Source organism: Plectropomus leopardus, chromosome 7, assembly GCF_008729295.1.
Source record: "Plectropomus leopardus isolate mb chromosome 7, YSFRI_Pleo_2.0, whole genome shotgun sequence".
In the NCBI taxonomy this organism is placed as follows: domain Eukaryota; kingdom Metazoa; phylum Chordata; class Actinopteri; order Perciformes; family Serranidae; genus Plectropomus; species Plectropomus leopardus.
Window position 1 is genome coordinate 17,290,809 of NC_056469.1, and position 17,941 is coordinate 17,308,749.

The 17,941-nt window shown below is 38.3% G+C and overlaps 1 protein-coding gene across 2 annotated transcripts; it reads right to left on the bottom strand.

Moving 5' to 3' along the window:
* Positions 1-958: 958 nt before the first annotated feature.
* Positions 959-12,777, bottom strand: LOC121945455 (NF-kappa-B inhibitor delta). Of its 2 annotated transcripts, none has more exons than XM_042489629.1 (12): positions 12,689-12,777; positions 6,281-6,417; positions 6,144-6,177; positions 4,728-4,915; positions 4,444-4,625; positions 3,856-3,961; positions 3,595-3,741; positions 3,433-3,484; positions 3,121-3,278; positions 1,620-1,736; positions 1,328-1,492; positions 959-1,214 (listed from the first exon to the last, which is right to left on the bottom strand). In XM_042489629.1, exons 1-12 carry the CDS (start codon positions 12,702-12,704, stop codon positions 1,143-1,145), a joined length of 1,374 nt encoding a protein of 457 aa, XP_042345563.1. In that variant the 5' UTR covers positions 12,705-12,777; the 3' UTR covers positions 959-1,142. The 2 variants fall into 2 exon arrangements, with proteins under 2 accessions (XP_042345563.1, XP_042345562.1); XM_042489628.1 differs by having other exon boundaries at positions 4,444-4,628.
* Between the last annotated feature and the right edge of the window lie 5,164 nt (positions 12,778-17,941).

Sequence of the window (17,941 nt, forward strand, 5' to 3'; positions counted from 1 at the left end):
AAGACACACAGACTTTGTGTTAGTTAGGACTCCTTTTTTTTGTCCTTGTTTTGTTCTTTCTTTAGTCATTATGCACCTTTTTGTAGTTTTGTGTTTCTTTCAGGTGATTTTGAGTCCTTTTTGGTCTGTGTCTCTTTGCAGATGTTTTACCCCTTTTGTTGCAGTTATTTTTGGTCCCTTGCAGTTCCTTTGCAGGGATCTGTGGGCATTTTATGTCTCTTTGTAGTATTTTTAAGTCTCTTCCTGGTCTGTAATTTGAGCGACATTTTGCAAAGGAAGGCCAGGGGGCCTCTGACACTTTGGACACCTGGGCCTGTGCCCAGTAGTTCAATTCAGTTATCCTTCCATGTCGCCCATGCACTGGCCAAGCCGACTTTCTCATTTTACAGTCAAACAAACACTAAAATATGTTTCAGAAAACATTTGAGGTGAGAAATAGACAATACAGTAACATAATCTTGTTCATATTTGATCAGCACTGCCCAGTTTGCCTGCAGTTCACAGGACATGATTGATGCTTTCGAGCCTCCTCAGCTCTGCATAGTTGTTTTAATGTGCCTTGGTAGTTTTAAGCAAATGCCATTAGAAGCACTGCGAGGAGAAGCAAGAAAATGATCCTTTCACAGATCATCTGTTTTAGGTACTACTGTGCAGATATAGTGACTGTTTCAGCAAATATGACAAAAAGTTATTCTCATTTAAGTTACCAACTGCAGTCTTAAAGGCTTTCATTTCAAAATGTTAACTAAACATTTAGACAAAAACAAAAATATAAATTAAAATACCTCTAATAATCAGAATTTTAGACACAAATGCCAATTTGTGAAAAGGCTTAGTGAAGGTCATCACATATGAATGAAATGCTTCTACACTCAATACTTCACCCTGTGTGTAGAAAAATAAAGCATTTTTAACAGACACTAAATCACAGGTAATTTAAGCTTTATGCATTAAAGCATCATTTGTCTAATCCAATGTGAATTATATCTAGAGATTAATAACCCAAAGTAGTTTGTTAACAATATATAGGCCAGAGACTCCCAAAGCAACATAACAATAAACCATAAATCCCCTTCTTAACAGAGGCAACATCTTAAAGACTCATTCCCTCCAAATGGGGATTACAAGTGGGGATTTACAAATTACTCCTGGTCCTGCAAGGACACGATACGTCGACGAGAGGAAGCACTCCTTTTCTTCAGCATGAGCTTGAGCTAGAATATGGAACATAAATTAAGGTGATAATGAATTACCCTTGATAAAAAACAGAAACAGCAGGGCTAAACATTTTGGTTTTGGCTGACTGTTAAAATGCTGTGTAGCTCACCTGCTCTCCCTGGAGGCCGCTCTGCAGCAGGTGAGCGGGTTGGTCGTTTTCCAGGTTGCGGATGCTGGGATCAGCGCCTCTGCGCAGCAGCAACTGCAGGATCTCCTCCTGGTGGGGGTTACCATGGAGACCAGCTGCCATGTGTAAAGCTGTGTGACCATGCGCCTAAAAGGGGAAAATGCTGCATGACTCAGACTGTTTATACTCATATGCTGTTTATATATGTACATACATTCTTTAACACATGCATGTTAAAAATCCAGTTCTGAGTTTGTGTCAGTGTGAGACTCACTTTCAAGTTGACAAAGTCTTTCATGTTTGGCAGGGGAATCCTCAACAGATAGGTCACCAGCTCAATGTTACCCTCTTTCACAGCCAAGTGCAGCACAGTCTTGTTACTTTTGATTTCCTGGAAATGGGGAATTGAACATGATGTTAAATAAACAAACACAATGAAGCCACGAGTCAGACTGACACATTTAAGTGTCAAACGAGGAAGAAGAAACAAATGAGAGAGTTTTGGGGGAAATGGCTGGTGCTGTGACATCATCATGGTGAAATCAAACTTGGGCACTTCCCTTATCAACTGAATATTCTGACTTAAAGGTTAAGTGCATGGGCGGATTATGACACAATGGGCCCCTGGGCACAGACATGCAGAAGGCCCCACCACCTTTCCTATGTAAGCGCAAGACACACAGACTTTATAGTTGTTTAGCCTCTTTTTGTTGTTGTTTTCAATCTCTTCATAATCCTCACGCATTTGTCTGTGGTTTTGGATCTCTCTGTAGTCATTTTGTGTCCCTTTGTGGTCTTTTTGAGTTTCTTTTTAGTTGCCTTGTGTCACTTTGTGGTCATTTTGTGTTCCTTTCTATAGTTGTTGTGAGCCTCTGTGTGTCTCTGCAGCTGTTTATAATTTCTTTGTGGCTTTTGTGTCTCTATAGTGGCCTTGGGTCGCCAATTTTTGTGTTCCCCTTTGATTGTTTTGCCCCTTTTTGTAATCATTGTAATTATCTGTGTCTGTTGCAGCTGATTTGCATCTCTTTTACCCCTTTTCCACCAACATTGAGCCTGCACTGGTGCACCTAATTTTGAACCGTTCAGAGCATTTCCACCAGTTCAGAACACGAAATGTTGGTTCCCAGCTGGAACCAAAAAATAGCGTAGTTCTAATTATGACAGCAACAGGGGATGTGCCTAATTCTACAGGCTGGAAAGAGAAAATGGAGTCTTGCAAGTAATAACATTTTATATCTTCCTGTCATTCATAGTTGGTTAGCCTTGTTTTTTTGGACAAAAATGAATATTTGTAATAACATTACAAAAGCTTGCAGGTTACCTACCTTTCATTAATGACACATCCTTGATTTCAATGGTTCTTACCAAAAAAAGTGAAAATGCAGGCTTGTTTGCAAGATTGCACCAAGTTTCCAAGAGTCCTGAAAGAAACCACTTACAGAACCAGAGCTAATATGGTGGAAAAGGGGTATTTTTATTTTGTGTGTGTCTTTGCTCTCCTTTTTTGTGTCTTTCAGGTCATACTGAGTCTCTTCCTGGTTTGTATGTGCCTCTTCGAGTGACAGTTTGCAGGTGAAGGCCAGGGAGGGCCTAACACTTTGGACCCCTGGGTCTGTGCTGCATGCATCAGGGTTTCACATATTAGACTTTGATGCTTCACTATCTCATTGTGGCTGCTAATCTGTCCATTTATTCACCTATTGTGACACATCAATGGATTTGGCCTTTTTTTTTAACAAATTGTAACATTTAGAAAAGGGAGAGCTGCACTGCACCTGGCTGAGAAGGGATGCCCCTGTGTTGAGAAGCATCTGCACACAGGAGAGCTTCTCTGTTGCTTTGGTCTGGAGATTGACATCTGCCAGCCCGCTGCTAGACAGCGCCTTCATGGTGACACTGTGAGAAATGGCTGCACAGTGCAGAGGAGTCATTCCTGAGGTAAGGAAGAAGAAACATTTGAATTAAGGTTCTCATGATGCAATATTTTGGAACTGCTGCAGAAAATATTGTCCAAATAAGAATGCATGTCTAATTTAACACAACTTCTCAGTTGGTTAATCATTTGGATTGTAATAAAATTAAATTACCCTCGAAATTGCGGGCTTCTAGGTTGACAGCCGGCCTGTTCGACAGAATTGCCTGCAAAAAAAAAAAAGAATCATTGTTAAGGTCTGCTTGATATAGCTAACTTTGCTGACCTGCTATAATAGTCATGTCAAAGTAATCCAGTAGCATTACTGCTGCTTTACCTGCAGAACCCCTGGCAAGCCATAGTGAGCAGCCAGATGAAGGGCAGTTTGTCCCTTAACATCACAGGCATTGATGTCAGCTCCAAACGAAAGCAGATCTTGCACAATCTCCGGCTGGTTTGCTGTCACCGCCACCAGTAAAGCAGTCTGCGCAGGCACATTTATTATACAGCTTTATTTTGAGAAATTATAATCCTTTGGTAATGTTTATGATATAAAAAGAGCAATTTTCACACTTTGGCAGATTTCTTTTGTTCATACCTTTCCCTTGTGTTCTTTGGCATCAAGCCTGCCAACATCCCTCAGCCTCTCTGCAGCAGCAAAGGCACACTCCCTGAGCCCCTTGGCAGTGTAGATGTGCAGGATGCTGACAGAACAAGAGCACATGATAAATCAGTTTTAAACGAGGCTGGAAAATCGTGGTAATCCCCGCAACCAATTTCACACTATTCCCTTTTCCCAGTTGAATTTGTCTCTTCGTTTTATCTGACTTTCTAATCATCGAGCATGATGATCAGCTGACTCATTGATATCTTTTGGTTTTCTTAATCTTTCTAGGATTAACAAGCTGCATATGCGGCTCTCACTTTTAGCTGGTGACTGAAAACGAAACTCATACGGAAGTAAATAAATTGTGAACTCACATATGAGCATTCACACAAGATGGTAATGTCAGAAGTGTGTGTGTGTCTATTATCAGTGTAATCTAGCAATCAAAGAAAAATGAGAGTTTTGTTTTGGCAGCTATTTATACTCTTTTTCTCTTGAGCCTTGCTTATAGTTATACTGAAACCCATATAGACCACACTCCACATTTTCATGTACCTGCACTCATTTAGAAGTACTCACGTGTCTCCATCTTCATCCTGCCCAGTGGCCCTGCTGTAGTCCATCCCGCTGAGCAGCATCCTGGCCTCCTCCAGCTTGGTGGCGTCCATCGAGGAACCAAAACTCAGCTGTGTGGCCTGACCAGGAGCCAGAAGTGACCAAGACGGTGCCATGTTGGGGTCTGCAACTGTCATCGGGCACTCCTGCTGAGAAGGATAAAGGTCACAAAGGTCAAACCATCATGATGGTATGATGCAGATACATACATTTTATTTCAAAGTCCATAACAAATGGGCTTGTCTTACATATGGCTGAGATATTGTGTCTCCAAATGTTGGGACCTGCTGCTGTGTGCTGTAATCAGGTGTCATTGGGTGGCTGTAGGCTGCGTAGCTGGATCCTGGATGGTTGGTGTAGTAACTAAGTGCGGACTCTGGTGCTTGGGGCCACTGCTCAAAGCTCACTGCCATGTCTGAGTAGCTGCTTGATGCCCCTAGAATGGAGAGCACAGACTGTTGTTCGTTACTGATGACTCAGTCAGTAACATTTAAACTCTGTTTCACAATGTGGTCAAGATAAAATTAAAATCATAAAGCTGGTTATGTTCAATCTACATTTTTGTTAACATCAGCAAATCACATTTAAATACAAAAAAAACCAATAATGAGATAGTCAATACTTGAGTGACTTTCTCCTGTGTGAGGCATTCAGCCCCAAGCCATAAACATAAATCTTAATTATGGACAAGTGGCCACTAAAGAAGTAGTATTTCCCGGAATGAGCACATGTATTTCCCATGAGTACCACCATCTTGTGTTGTAAGGATCTTGATCTTTTATGAATTTGTTTTGAAAGCAAGTGAAAAAAGGACGCACCCCCTTTTGAATATTATTTTGATTTATTTACACCAGTTTGCACCATGCATAATAATGAGGTAATTTATCGATTTGTGGCTATGTTAGAAGAACTGTACAGATTGTTCTCGTACCTTGTTCACAATAAAAAGTACCTGCATAAAACCAACTGAAATTTTAAAGTATGTCATCACCATGTTTCTTTTCTAAGCCTAAACTACTTAACTTTATGTTAAATATATTTATTATTTTTATTTTTTTATTATTTATTATTATTTATAACCTAAGGCTGCTTCCTCTTAACTGGCTGTGAAACTTAACTGAGAAATTAAAACAAAGGCTTGTCCAGTCTGTGTCACATAAAGAATTTCGGGGGAATAAGACCTGGGGACAGGCATTAAGAAAAACTGTATAGAAATATCTTCTTACAGATTATATTGTTTACCTTTTTAGTACATATGGTGGCATAAGTATTAAATTGAGAGTACAGCATAACCAGTTAAAAACTCCTTGTAGCTGCTTTAAAAGGCCAAAGCTGTTGATATTAAGTCAATATTTTTGCAGTAATTGTTAGTCTTTCTATATACTTTCTGACCCCCTTACCAAGTCTGTAGCCCCAAGCCATAACTCATAATAATAAACAGGTCTCAAAATATATTTAATAATAAGATGTAATAAAAAAGGCTGAATAATCTTCTCAATTAGGAGTAAAGAGTGTGTTTTTTTTCTGGGGAAACAGTGTATGTAGAATTTCCTTAGAAATAAACTATAGTGCCACAATGGAGCTCTAAAGTGTAGTGGAATAAGCTACATCATGCTGTATATCACCAAATTTATCCTCTAAAAGTTATGCAGAAGTTGACTCACCTGTACAGGTAAATGGTTCTGCTGAGGACAATTGCTGGGAGAAAGAAAGAAAAACATTTTTTTAAAAATCATAAACAATCACATCTTTATGATATGAAACTTAGTAAGATGCTGATCCCATCTGTGTGCTGCCTTACTGTAACAGTAGTGGGAGGGGCAGGACTTGTACTGGCTGTGGAGCAGGAAGGTTGCACAGACGATGTCTCACGCCTTCTTTTCTGCTCCAAGAGTTTCTTCACTGTGGGCAGAGTGCAACACGGCTTCTCTTTTGGTGCTGAAAAATAAGAAAAATGTCAAAATGAATGACTATTTCATCATCATCAACTTTGTTTATTCAGGGACAATTGAGTGAGCATTAAGCTCTTTTACAGCAATGCCCTAAAATCGCATTCAGTGGGCCAAAGGGATATACAACATACAATAGCAACAAATTAAACAAAAACAAAAACAACTAGAAGCAATGGCTATCAAATGTCACACATTGCAATAAAATCAGTAAATGGATGAAACAGATTAAATAGCAAACAAATCTGCAACCAGTGAAGAAATGCATTACAACACAACAGAAGAAAAGACAGTATCAATAAATAGCGATTAGTACGTGAATTAACCAAAGCGGGAGCACTGGACAATAGGTATATTATTTAGCAAACACTTAAAATGATTTACAGATACGTACCTATCTAATTTTAATATCTCTTGTAACTTGTTCCATTTATTTGGTGCAAAAAAACTAAAGGTTATTTACCAAGCTCAGTACTGATCTGAGGAGTTTCAAGGGATAAAAATTCCTGTGAGCGTGTGTAATTAGAAGAGGGTTTAATTTTTAAAAGAGGTGAGGTAGGGGGGTAACTATCTGAGTAATGATTGATGAACAAAAAGGAGGCGTTTCTCCTGTTTTTCGGTGAGAGAAGACCAGCCCAAATTCCGATAAATCTAAAAACATCGCCAGTAATAAAATGTAGGGAACTGTGAAAAACTGTATCAAGTGACCTCAGTGTGGATTGGGATGCATGCATATACACAATATCCCCATAATCCACAACTGCCATTATGGTTGATTGAACAATTGTTTTCATATTTTCTTAAGAGAAACATGAACAAATTTTGTACAGTGCACCTAGTTTAATTCTTACCTTTTTGGTAAGTTCAAGTACATGTGTTTTAAATGAAAGCTTTTCATCTAGCCTGATATGAATATTTGTATTGAATTTGTATTCTGTCACATGTTTAATTTGGGCCCCCATTCTGGGTACGACTGGCGAATGCATTTTGATCACAGCTCTTTCACCTTGTAAATAACATCAATTTAGTTTTAGATTTTTTTAGGGATTTCTGCACATTGTTCAATGCACATTGGAGGCTTGATACAGCTTCTTCCATAGATTGCACACAAGCATTAAGAACTGTGTCATCAGCATAAAAATGGCACGGATATATTTTATATACAGTGTAAACAACAATGGGCCTAAATTGAACCCTGTGGCACACCATTTTTTAATCCTAAAAACTCTGAATTTAGACCTGCAACATTAACACACTGGCTTAAGGGATGCCTTATCAAAACCTAGCAAGGCCACTATATTCAGAAGCAGGCTGTGATTAACACTGAAGTGCTTGGTCTGCATCTGGGATGAGATTTATAAGAGATAGATCACTGACATACAGTATATCATGTAAAAAAAGCAGAAGTGGGAGGCATCCAATCAAGATTAAAATCTCCTAAAATTATTGCTTCAGAGGTTTAATTAGAGAAATTAAAAGCTCAGATGAATTATTTGGGACATCTGGACAAGCAGAGGACGGAAAAATATGAGCCTACAATAACCAGAGGGCAACAACGCTGACCCAGCCTAATGCTGTTGGCTAATAGCTCAAACTGACCAGGGACAGAGGTGGAGATTTTTACGGAAGTACTTAAATTGTTCCTGACATAAATAGCCGCTCCACCACCTTGTTTAACTCTATCCGCTCTAAAAATGCAGTAATCAGAAAGATTAACATCTGAGTCAGAAACATCATTATTTAACCAGGACTCTGATATTACGATAATGTCTGGGCCCGTGTTTCTAACCCAGATTCTCAAGAGATCTATCTTTGGTAAAAGGCTCCTGGCATTTATGTTAACTATCCTCAGACCATTACAGGCTTTAAAGTTCAGAACAAGAGTAAGACCATCAGTACCCAGCTCAGCAGACTGAATACTAGCACACTGATGCAACTTGACCTCAGGATGTGTGACAAGCAAGGGCTGTATAGGGGCAGTCTCCTCCTCATGCTGATCTAGAGGCTGCTTTTTCATCTGAATTTCATTTACATTATATAAACTCTTAGGGCATGAGCCACTGTTGTCAGTAATTTAAAGGGGGGGGGGGCTAAAGTAGCGGGTCCTTGCCTGCTATAAGAAGAGGACAAATTGGTTTAATTGATCTTATAAGGGTTCGGACCATGGACCACATCCAAGTACCGGACTGGTAACCTGCGAGGGCGTGGTCTGGCCGGAAATGGCCAGTGAGCGGTGGAGCATGTGAGTGTTGTACACAGTGACAAGTTTGCTCTTAAAATGCGGGAGCCAGCTGTGCTTGGGTAAAGGCCATCCCTTCAGTCGAGCTGTCTTTGCTCCCAAAACAAGTTAAAATTGTCAATGAAAGTCACACCATGTTCCCTGCAGGCAGAGGACAGCCAGGTTTGTAAAAATAACATGCGAGAGAGAAACGACGCGACCCTCGGCCAAGAGTGGGGACGGGCCAGGGACGGGCCAGAGACGCGTGGCACTTCTGCGCCTGCGGGACTTCAACAGGTGGATGAAATCCACTTTTAGTAACTCAGACTGTTGTTTTGAGATGTCGTTTGTTCCCACATGGAGCTTCTTCAGCTCTGGGTGGTGAGGCAGAATCTCGGGGATTTTGTTGATTATGTCCTGAACTGTTGCACCAGGAAAAACAGTAGGTCTTCACCGAGAACATCCTGAAATTTCGGACTATGGAATCTCTCACGATCAGAGTCGCGCGGTGGAGTTGCGTTGGAGGTGAACAGCTGCTTTGCCGTGGGCCGGCCTCACGAGGGAATTACCGAACACCAACGTCAACGGAAGTGACATGCGAGTCACCGGCCGTGGATGGTGGTTCGTTGCCGGGGACGGCTGCAGCGAGGCGGCGGCTCACACAGCGGAGGAGTTCCCTGACTCCGGACGAGTGGGACCTCCGGAGCTTCTCCTGACGGCCTCCTTCAGCAGCCCGCGGAGAGCGGAGGACTTCATGGAGGACTTGGCCTTTCTTTCTGCTTGAGCTCAGCTTCCAGACCAGAGGTGCTTTATTTCAGCCTTTAAACGGTAAGGTGGCATGACCGACACTCGGGTCCACACTCTGCCATCAGACTGGCAGTTTGTCTGTAGAAGTTTAAAAGCTTAAATGAAAGCGACCGGCTCGCCTAGCCACCAGGCTAAAAACAAACCGTCCAGAGGGTCCAGTAGGTCAAATACAATGAAGAGCCAAACGTTGGAGAGTGAAAGAAACTACGACCTCGTCCAAATGTGATTGTGAAACAGACAGGGTCTAAAAGTGTAGTATAAGGAAAGGCTTTAAAACTGGATAAAAACGTCAATTCATGACAGAGTAGCTGGCGGTGCACACAAAACGTATATTTGGTAATATATTTTGTTTAGATGTGATAGATATCTAAGATCAACAGTTTAGACATGAATCACTTTGGGTGATGAATATTTTTTTATATTGATCTTACATTGATCTGCTCAAGTCCGTAGCCTTTGAGTCAACATTTGGGTCTGACCAAATCAGATGGGAGGTCTAGGGTTTGGATTTTAGGAGGCAATCCATGATTATTTCATTGTTGCTGATTCTTTTAGCAATTATTGAAATAACTGATTGTTTATTGGCCTATTGGCCTATATTTGATGAACCAAAAGTGAAAAACTCATATATTAAATTAGCAATTCTATAAAACAGAGCAGAGCTGCAAATTCTTACATTGGAGAGGCTGAACCAAGACAATGTTTAGTGTTTAGTATTTTTTACATTACTAAACTCATTAATTGATCATCAGAATAGTTGCCTTATTTATAAAAACACTGTTTGTTTCAGCTCTGAAAACACCTTTATCCCTCATTCAAAAAACCTACCAAACTTATCAATCCTTTCAGAACACCAAATGTCTACAAACTGGTTTAATCAATAGGGAGGAAAAGCCTTTTAATTATGTTGACAACCTCTCTCTCTTTGTGGTTATTAATCACATCATATATCAAGTAGAAAATGAATGATAGAATAGATAATAATGTAGATTATAGATAGCCTCTCTGTGTCCGCAAGAGATAGTTTTCTGTTCACTCACAGTGAGGAACAACTACGATTTAACTTTCTATCTCATTAACAATGATTTGGCTTTATTAAAACAGTGACTTATTCAAACTAAATACAACAAATGTAGACTGTTAGACCATAGAAATAAGATTTAAATCCGGTTTCAAGCTAAGACTTTAAGTAAAGCAAGGCTGAGCAAATGCTCAGAGTTAGATAATAACATCAGGATAATACTACCTGCTCACTTTCTCCATGGTATCATTTTTCTGCTGCTCTTCCGACAACATTACATCATTATCAAATCAATTATACTATGAGTATATTTTCCCCCTAACTGATCAAAAAAAGTATCATTTCCATTGAACAGGTGAGAAAAATAACAAAGGATATTACAAAACAGAATTCAGATGTTTCCAACTGATGATGTGACCACACAGGTTGTTTCCTCAAAAACTTCACCCCACACATGAAAGATAAAGTGATATTTCCACCCCATGTGTGTGGAACCGGCGCACAGAGATAAAGCTCTGAGAAACCTCCTCCATTAGGAACACAGATTGTGCGGCCGTGTAAAACCAGACAGATTCATCAGAAAACCTTTAGCATGGGATTGCCACTGCTTATTTTCTATGACATCTTCCTGTCTCGCTCCGTTACGCTGACACAAACCACATCTTCCTGCCTTTGGTGTGATACAGGCACGTCACCTTGACACGTGTAGTCGTCTTGTGCTTTCTATTGCACTTACATGTCTGGGAGGCAGAGCAGAAGAAGAAGAGACATGTTCTTTTTGTCATTTTCTTTTAAACCGCTGTGGTGTGCCGCACAGGGACAAGACAGCTCTATTCTCCAGAGCAAACACAAAGAGGGTGTACTTTCGGAAACAAAATATGCAAATTCCACCCGTGAGAGCGAGAAGAGAGCTCACAGAGTTTAGATTTTAGTTGACTTTTCTGTCTCTCAAATACAACACTTCCACTTCCAACTGAAAAACCTGTTCCTAAACAATGAGGCCTTGTGCCACTGTGTGCCCCCACCAGATAATAAAGGTCACCTTATCAGTCCGTACATTTTAGTGACTCCAACTTTCATTTTCAGGATCAGAAGGTGTCACTATAAGTTACTCAATCCTGACTCATTTGATCTTTACAACAAAAGGCCACCTTTTTCTTTTTTACAGATGATGTAATGCTGCAACATATTAAACAGTAAATCACCAGATGATTAAAGTAACAGTTTACAGTGAGAGAAACTCTGAGTGAGGGAATGGTTTAAAATGGGTTCTCTGAGATACAGGATAGCTTAGCCCACATATGCTGTATATATATTTGGGGTTTGCACAGACTGCCCCCGCACTGCCCTGGGCTATTCTCTGTGCTTTATTCAAATAGGAGTTGTGGAAACCCCTGGACATTGAGTCATGTGCGTGGGAGGTTGGGGATTCCGACGACCTTTCTCTTTTAGCGCCACAGAAAAAGAAAGAAGCAGCATAGAGCCAATTTCCTCATTTTGTGGTTTAACAGAAGCTAGCGAGCACGACAAAACATGCAATCGCTCAGGCCCGTGGTGAAGAGAGGCACAAACAAAGAAAGTTATGTTGTCACGTCATGCTGTTTGCTTGTCTGGCATTAATCAAAAAGGGGAAATGAAAACAAGTGCGCAGGGGTGGAGGTGCATCAGGGTTTCCCCAAATGATGTCCTGAGTCTTGGATTCGCCAGAACTATGTCGTCATTCAGTGAAAACCGAGAGAAAGGATAGTGCTTGAAATTATCACTCAGCTCAAGCAGAGATGTGGTTAATCTAAAATACATGTTGCCCTGTTGGCTAGAAAACATAGACTAACTGTCTAAACTCAAGTTTACAGTTTAAGGAGGCTTACTTTAGGTAGATACAGGATCCAAGCAATAAAAATAAAGTCAAAACGAAATCTAAATGTGTTTAGGATGGAGGTATATATGTCTGTCATGTTGTAGGCTCATAAACACAAAGTTTAAATCATCACAATGTATCCGCAATCACAATAACACATAAATGAAGGTTGAAAACAAGTATGTTGCCCAGTGACAGTCACTTAAAAAGTAAAAGTTGTCCAAATTACTATCAAACCATTCAACCATATCCAACTATTCACCATTCAATAATTCAAGTTGCATTCAATAAAAATACAGAAACGCCTGTGATAACACCTGTAATCTGTTAATAAATAACAAATTAAAAGTACTCACATTTATCAAAGTGCATGTCAGAAACTGTTTTGCTATGAAATCTTCAACAGGTCGTCCTCTCAGTCGCCGGTCTGTTCAAAACGTCTGTGGTGTTGTGTTCTCCTGAAGTCTGTCTGGCTTGTTGTCTTATCACTTGTACACACAGAGCACGTTGTTCCCCATCACCGCCCCCAGCTGTGCTCCACGCCCTCTGTAGCATAGAGGGGAAGCCACACAGTCACCAGAACGGCAAACCACCACATGAAATGTGATGTGATAAACACTTATTCGCTCTCTAAACAAGAACTAGTATGAGTATATAAATTACAGACGTGTTTGAATGACCTCATTAGAATTATCATAATGTAACTAAAAATCAAAATGTTATCTATTGGAAAGCGCGCAAGAATTTATCAGCAAATTGTGTTTAAGTATTAAATGTTATTATGCAGAATGGCTCCCATCTGTACATTATTACTATATTAAATGTTACACTGATGCAAGTTTTAATGATGTAGCTGGTCCAGGCTACAAACTATAACTAACATTATAAACTAAACTATAAATTAAACGCATGAATTGTTTGGTTTAATCTACAATAATGTATCATATTTTATAAAATGATCACGTTTATGTTAATATTAGTCTGTAAGTAAAAAGTTCATTAAAGTAACTTGTAACTTTAGTCGTCAGGTAAATGTGACAGAGTGCAAAGTACACTTTATACTTCTGAAATCTAAAGATGTAAGTAATAGAAGTGAACAAATAGGGTGCCTCGAAATGACTCGAATAATTGTGATTGACTTTGTGGCGTGACACAAAGTGAATACATCTCTAGCTTCAATATTTCTGTTTCTTTATAAAAGAAACACCACGAATAAAACAACACAAAACTAAACACAATAGTTTAATAGATACATGTATTTATTTATTAATTGGGAAATGGTCCAAATAGCCTTTTTATATTCATTCCAAAGGGAAGATTTTCGTACATATTATTACTGAAAACTTTGACTTACTCAGTGAAAAGTCAACATTTTGTGAAAATATATTTCATCCCATGCTATCACAAATGTTTACACAGCCTAAACTATGTATTTTCCATTTTTGGAATATACCTGTCAATCAATGTGATATCAGTAGGTTCCACTCCTGTTTTTTTTTATTTTGATAGATTATAGCTTTGTGTCGTTCATTTGGTTCACAGATTGTGTTTAGTGAAATGTTTTTTTTCTTTCAGGAACTCATAAAGACACAGCCTTACAGGAAGCTCTGTGTCACCCATAAAAAAACATCAACATCAAAATATCATATTGGAACACAATGATTAATTTCTTTTTACCAAATGACTAAACATTTTACTGTCTAACAGCTCCATAGAGCATTTCCAAATAACATAACAACATAGATATGTGAAGAAATGTAATGGCATAATAGTAAAAATAACACATTAGCAAAATGTAAAATAAAAGGCAGCCAAGAGTAAAGACTTATAAGTAAATTGAAGAAAGTTGTATAGCCAGATAAGAAATTCTAAACTGTTATTTAAAAGGTGAAAGTAATTGTCCTGGGATTTACTTTTCGAAAATCTTGAAACTTTGACAAGTTCTGACAGCCACAGGTTCTCAGTTTGTTTCAAAGTTTAACATCAGAAACTTAAAGCTGCTTTCCTTTAAGTCTTAGACAAATTCCAAAAAACAGACAAATGGCCAGAGGACCACAGACATCTAAAGGAGACATAACTTAAAAACATCATAGGTGAAAAACATATTCACATCTTTTACTTAAGTAAAAGTAGAACTACAGAGGAACAGGAACTGCATTCATAATCTTACTTAAGTAAAACTACAAAAGTCTTAGCATTAAAATATACTTTAAGTGCCAACAGTAAAGTGCACATTATGAAAAATACCCCATTGTAGTAATTATATTACTCCGTTGTAATTATTGGTGCATTAATGAGTTCAAAGCTTTAATATTGCACCTGATAACAGTGGAGCTCTTTTAAACTCTTTTGTTTACTGCTAGATAACTTCAAATCAAAATAATATACCTTAATTAATTCACCTTGGTAACACTTTATTTAGTCCGCCAGTCCACTTAATTTGTAACATTTAACAGCTTATTAATTAAGATTCAGCCGTTCAGTTGTTTCATTTATTCTGTAGCCGAGATGTTTCTCCATAGAGGATACTCATGACTAAACCTACATATTTTCTGAATAAATTAGTTGAACTTAAACTATATATTCAACCTATGTTGCAAAGGGTGAGTATGTGTGCAGTTAATCATTAATCATTAGTCAACTGACACATCTGTTGGTGTGCTATGCCGATTAAGTTTTCCTTTTTTTTTATTAACTATCTGAATCTGTAAAGTGACTGCTATTTTAAGCTTTTAAATAAATGTAGTAGAAAAAAGTACAATATTTGCTTCCACAATGTAGCAGAGCAGAAGTAGAAAGTAGCATAAGATAAAATAAAACTTGAGTAAGTGCCTCAAAATTGTACTTAAGTGTCGTACTTGAGTAAATGCATATTCCACCACTATCTGACATATTAAGGAGGTTAGTCTAGTGACTTCTAAATGAATAACACAATCTTAAATCCTCATCTCTTCTCATTACCTTGTGGTTATCTTTAATATAGGTAATAGAAACAGATTAAAGGAAGGAAGACAAACACAGGAATAATAAAAGAAAAAAATGACTTTGCAGCACAGTGTAGTGATCAATTATATATATACTTTATAGAACAAAATTGCTGTTGGCTACTATGATTTACGAGCCATTTTTACTGTACCTGGCCCATATGGTTGAGAATAAAATTGTGTAGCTACTTTTCAAAGAATTTTGAAAGTTTTACTCTCTTCATTTGAACTCAGTATCTCACTGGATTCCTGGATATATTTATTTATGCATGTACTAGGGTCGTTTGTATCCCTGGGTGGATGTGACGTATATATTTTGTTCTAAAGACATTGACAATACTAACAGGGAAACAATCCAGGAATAAGGTTTTTTAGCTGTTATATGTTTTTTTATAGCGCCCCCATCTGGGCCCAGTTTAGTCTGCAGTATTTACATGGCACTGACCCAGAGATATGAAGAACAAAAGAGAATGAAACTTCTTTTTGCATTTCAATCCGCAGTGATGCACTCTGTCTGTTGAAGCCTTACAGCTCCACCTGCTGTCACAACGTGTCAGGATCAGTCTTATTTCAAGACTGCCAATCTAAAAATGAAATTGAGGAGGAATCACACAAATAAAGTGATCTGTGTTGTCCCAAAGTTGCAACCACCTGATGATTAAAAACACAAGTTAACTGCCCTGTTGAGGATTGACAAACTGACAGGTTGACCGTCTGGATGAAGGAATTAAGGCAAAATGCTTGTGTCTGATAAAAGCATAAATCCTTGAGTGTATCTGATAATAAGCATCCTGTTTCATAATGATAACACAATCTCCTGACAATAGTGTTTTGTTCGTTTGTTTGTTTGTTTGTTTGTTGCAGAAAAAAAAGAGGGGGGGGGGGGGGTAGCCATTCCCAGGCCAGTAGATACAAGGGTCCCTATACTTTTTTTTTGTTCCTAGATTTGTTGGTATTCCTAACTTACAAAGGTAGAAGATGCAGCTGTGTGACAACCATGTACTGTGTGGTTGTGTGTTTGTCTGAATGAGTGTGCAACAATTTGCTTTAATTGTTCACAGTCTTTTAATTGTTAATGTCTGTAACTTGCAGTGGTGGAATGTAACTAAGTACATTTACTCAAGTACTGTACTTAAGCACAGTTTCGAAGATATTTGTACGATACTTGTGTTTTTCCATTTTATGCTACTTTCTACTACTTCTTCTCCATTACTTTATTTTAACTTCTGCATTTTAGAGGCAAATATTGTACTTTTTACTTAACTACATTTATTTAACAGCTTTAGTTACTTTTCAGATTTAGAATATTAATACCAAATATAATACATAATATATACTTTTATTCTGATAAAATGAAGGACATTTACATCATAAAGTGATGCAGAAAAGGAAGAAAATGTTGCATAAAAGTAGAGAGTATTTATACACTGTGGTATTGTCACTTTTACAAAAAATGTCATTATGTGTAGTTATCTGGATCACAAAGTGCAAAACAAATATTTTGGGTACTTTTAAGTGCATTCTATAATCATTTTTCCTCTCTCCTTTATCACCAATTAACAAAATCTGCTAACCGCTTAAACAAAAACAAACAGGCAGTGTTTCTGCCCAGCAGAGGCAGGAAGAAAATGTGACGTCAGCCCTCAAAAGTGACGACCAATGGGAAACTAGAGTCACATCATCTTTTGTACTCCAGACAGCAGATCAGCAGCAGAGAGCAGGTAAGAGGATCCTTATCCATACTGACTTTCTCTTCCTCATCCCAATTTTTAACCATTTAATGTCTGTCAAGTTACATCCAGGTAGTTTTGTATGTAGTGTCGGAATAAAGATATACATCAGAAAATCTAGTTTGTTTTACACAAATGTGGATACAGATTTTTAGACATAAAATACAGTTGACAGAGCTTATTCTTTTTTTATGACATTTTTGTGATTATGGAGCGCTCATTTAAAAGTTTGTCTTTTCTATTTTATTTTTCTTATGTCTTTTTGTCAAACGCAGAAGCTTGTGACTCATTGTGATACAGGAGTTGTTATGCAGTACTGCAAATAACAAGGTCAAACCAACGGACTCAAACACTTTTTTTTTTTAACTTTGATACCGAACTCAAATACAATGACGTGAAGGATATGAAATTATAACACAATGTGTCTGTGTATTGAAAGTATTTCTACATTTTAGAGCATGTAGCACACGGTAAAGTTTGCTCTCTATGTCTTTCAGAAAGCTCACGACTGAGGTGACAAGCTTGACGATGGCTTACAACAGAAGCTTTATCGTTGTCCTTTGTTTTCTGTGCAGTAAGTACTTTTTCATAGCTTTCCCCTCCTTTCACACACACGCAGATATTAAGGTGGTCTTAAACAGGAAGCTGACGCCGCAAACATTTTGCACAACGGAAACATAACTGACAGAGGTGTTGATGCGTGGCATCAATAGCAAAAAAATCTGAATTTCATGTTTGAATGTTTGTTTCTCTCCTTTCTCTAAGACCTGAGTGTGGCGCTCACAGGTACGTAGAAAAAAAGAAGATCCACACAACCTTGAAATGCAATTTTATTCATGTCTTTATTAAGAAAACAAGCAACACAAATGCAGAGCAAAGCATCTGATGAATCATT

What these genes read in the sequence shown, in the direction of transcription:
- LOC121945455 (XM_042489628.1), bottom strand. An exon ending in GGGCATCCCTTCTCAGCCAG is followed by an intron (nt 1,737 to 3,120) that starts GTGCAGTGCAGC and finishes CCCCATTTCCAG; the next exon opens with GAAATCAAAAGTAACAAGAC. An exon ending in AAGACTTTGTCAACTTGAAA is followed by an intron (nt 1,493 to 1,619) that starts GTGAGTCTCACA and finishes TTCCCCTTTTAG; the next exon opens with GCGCATGGTCACACAGCTTT.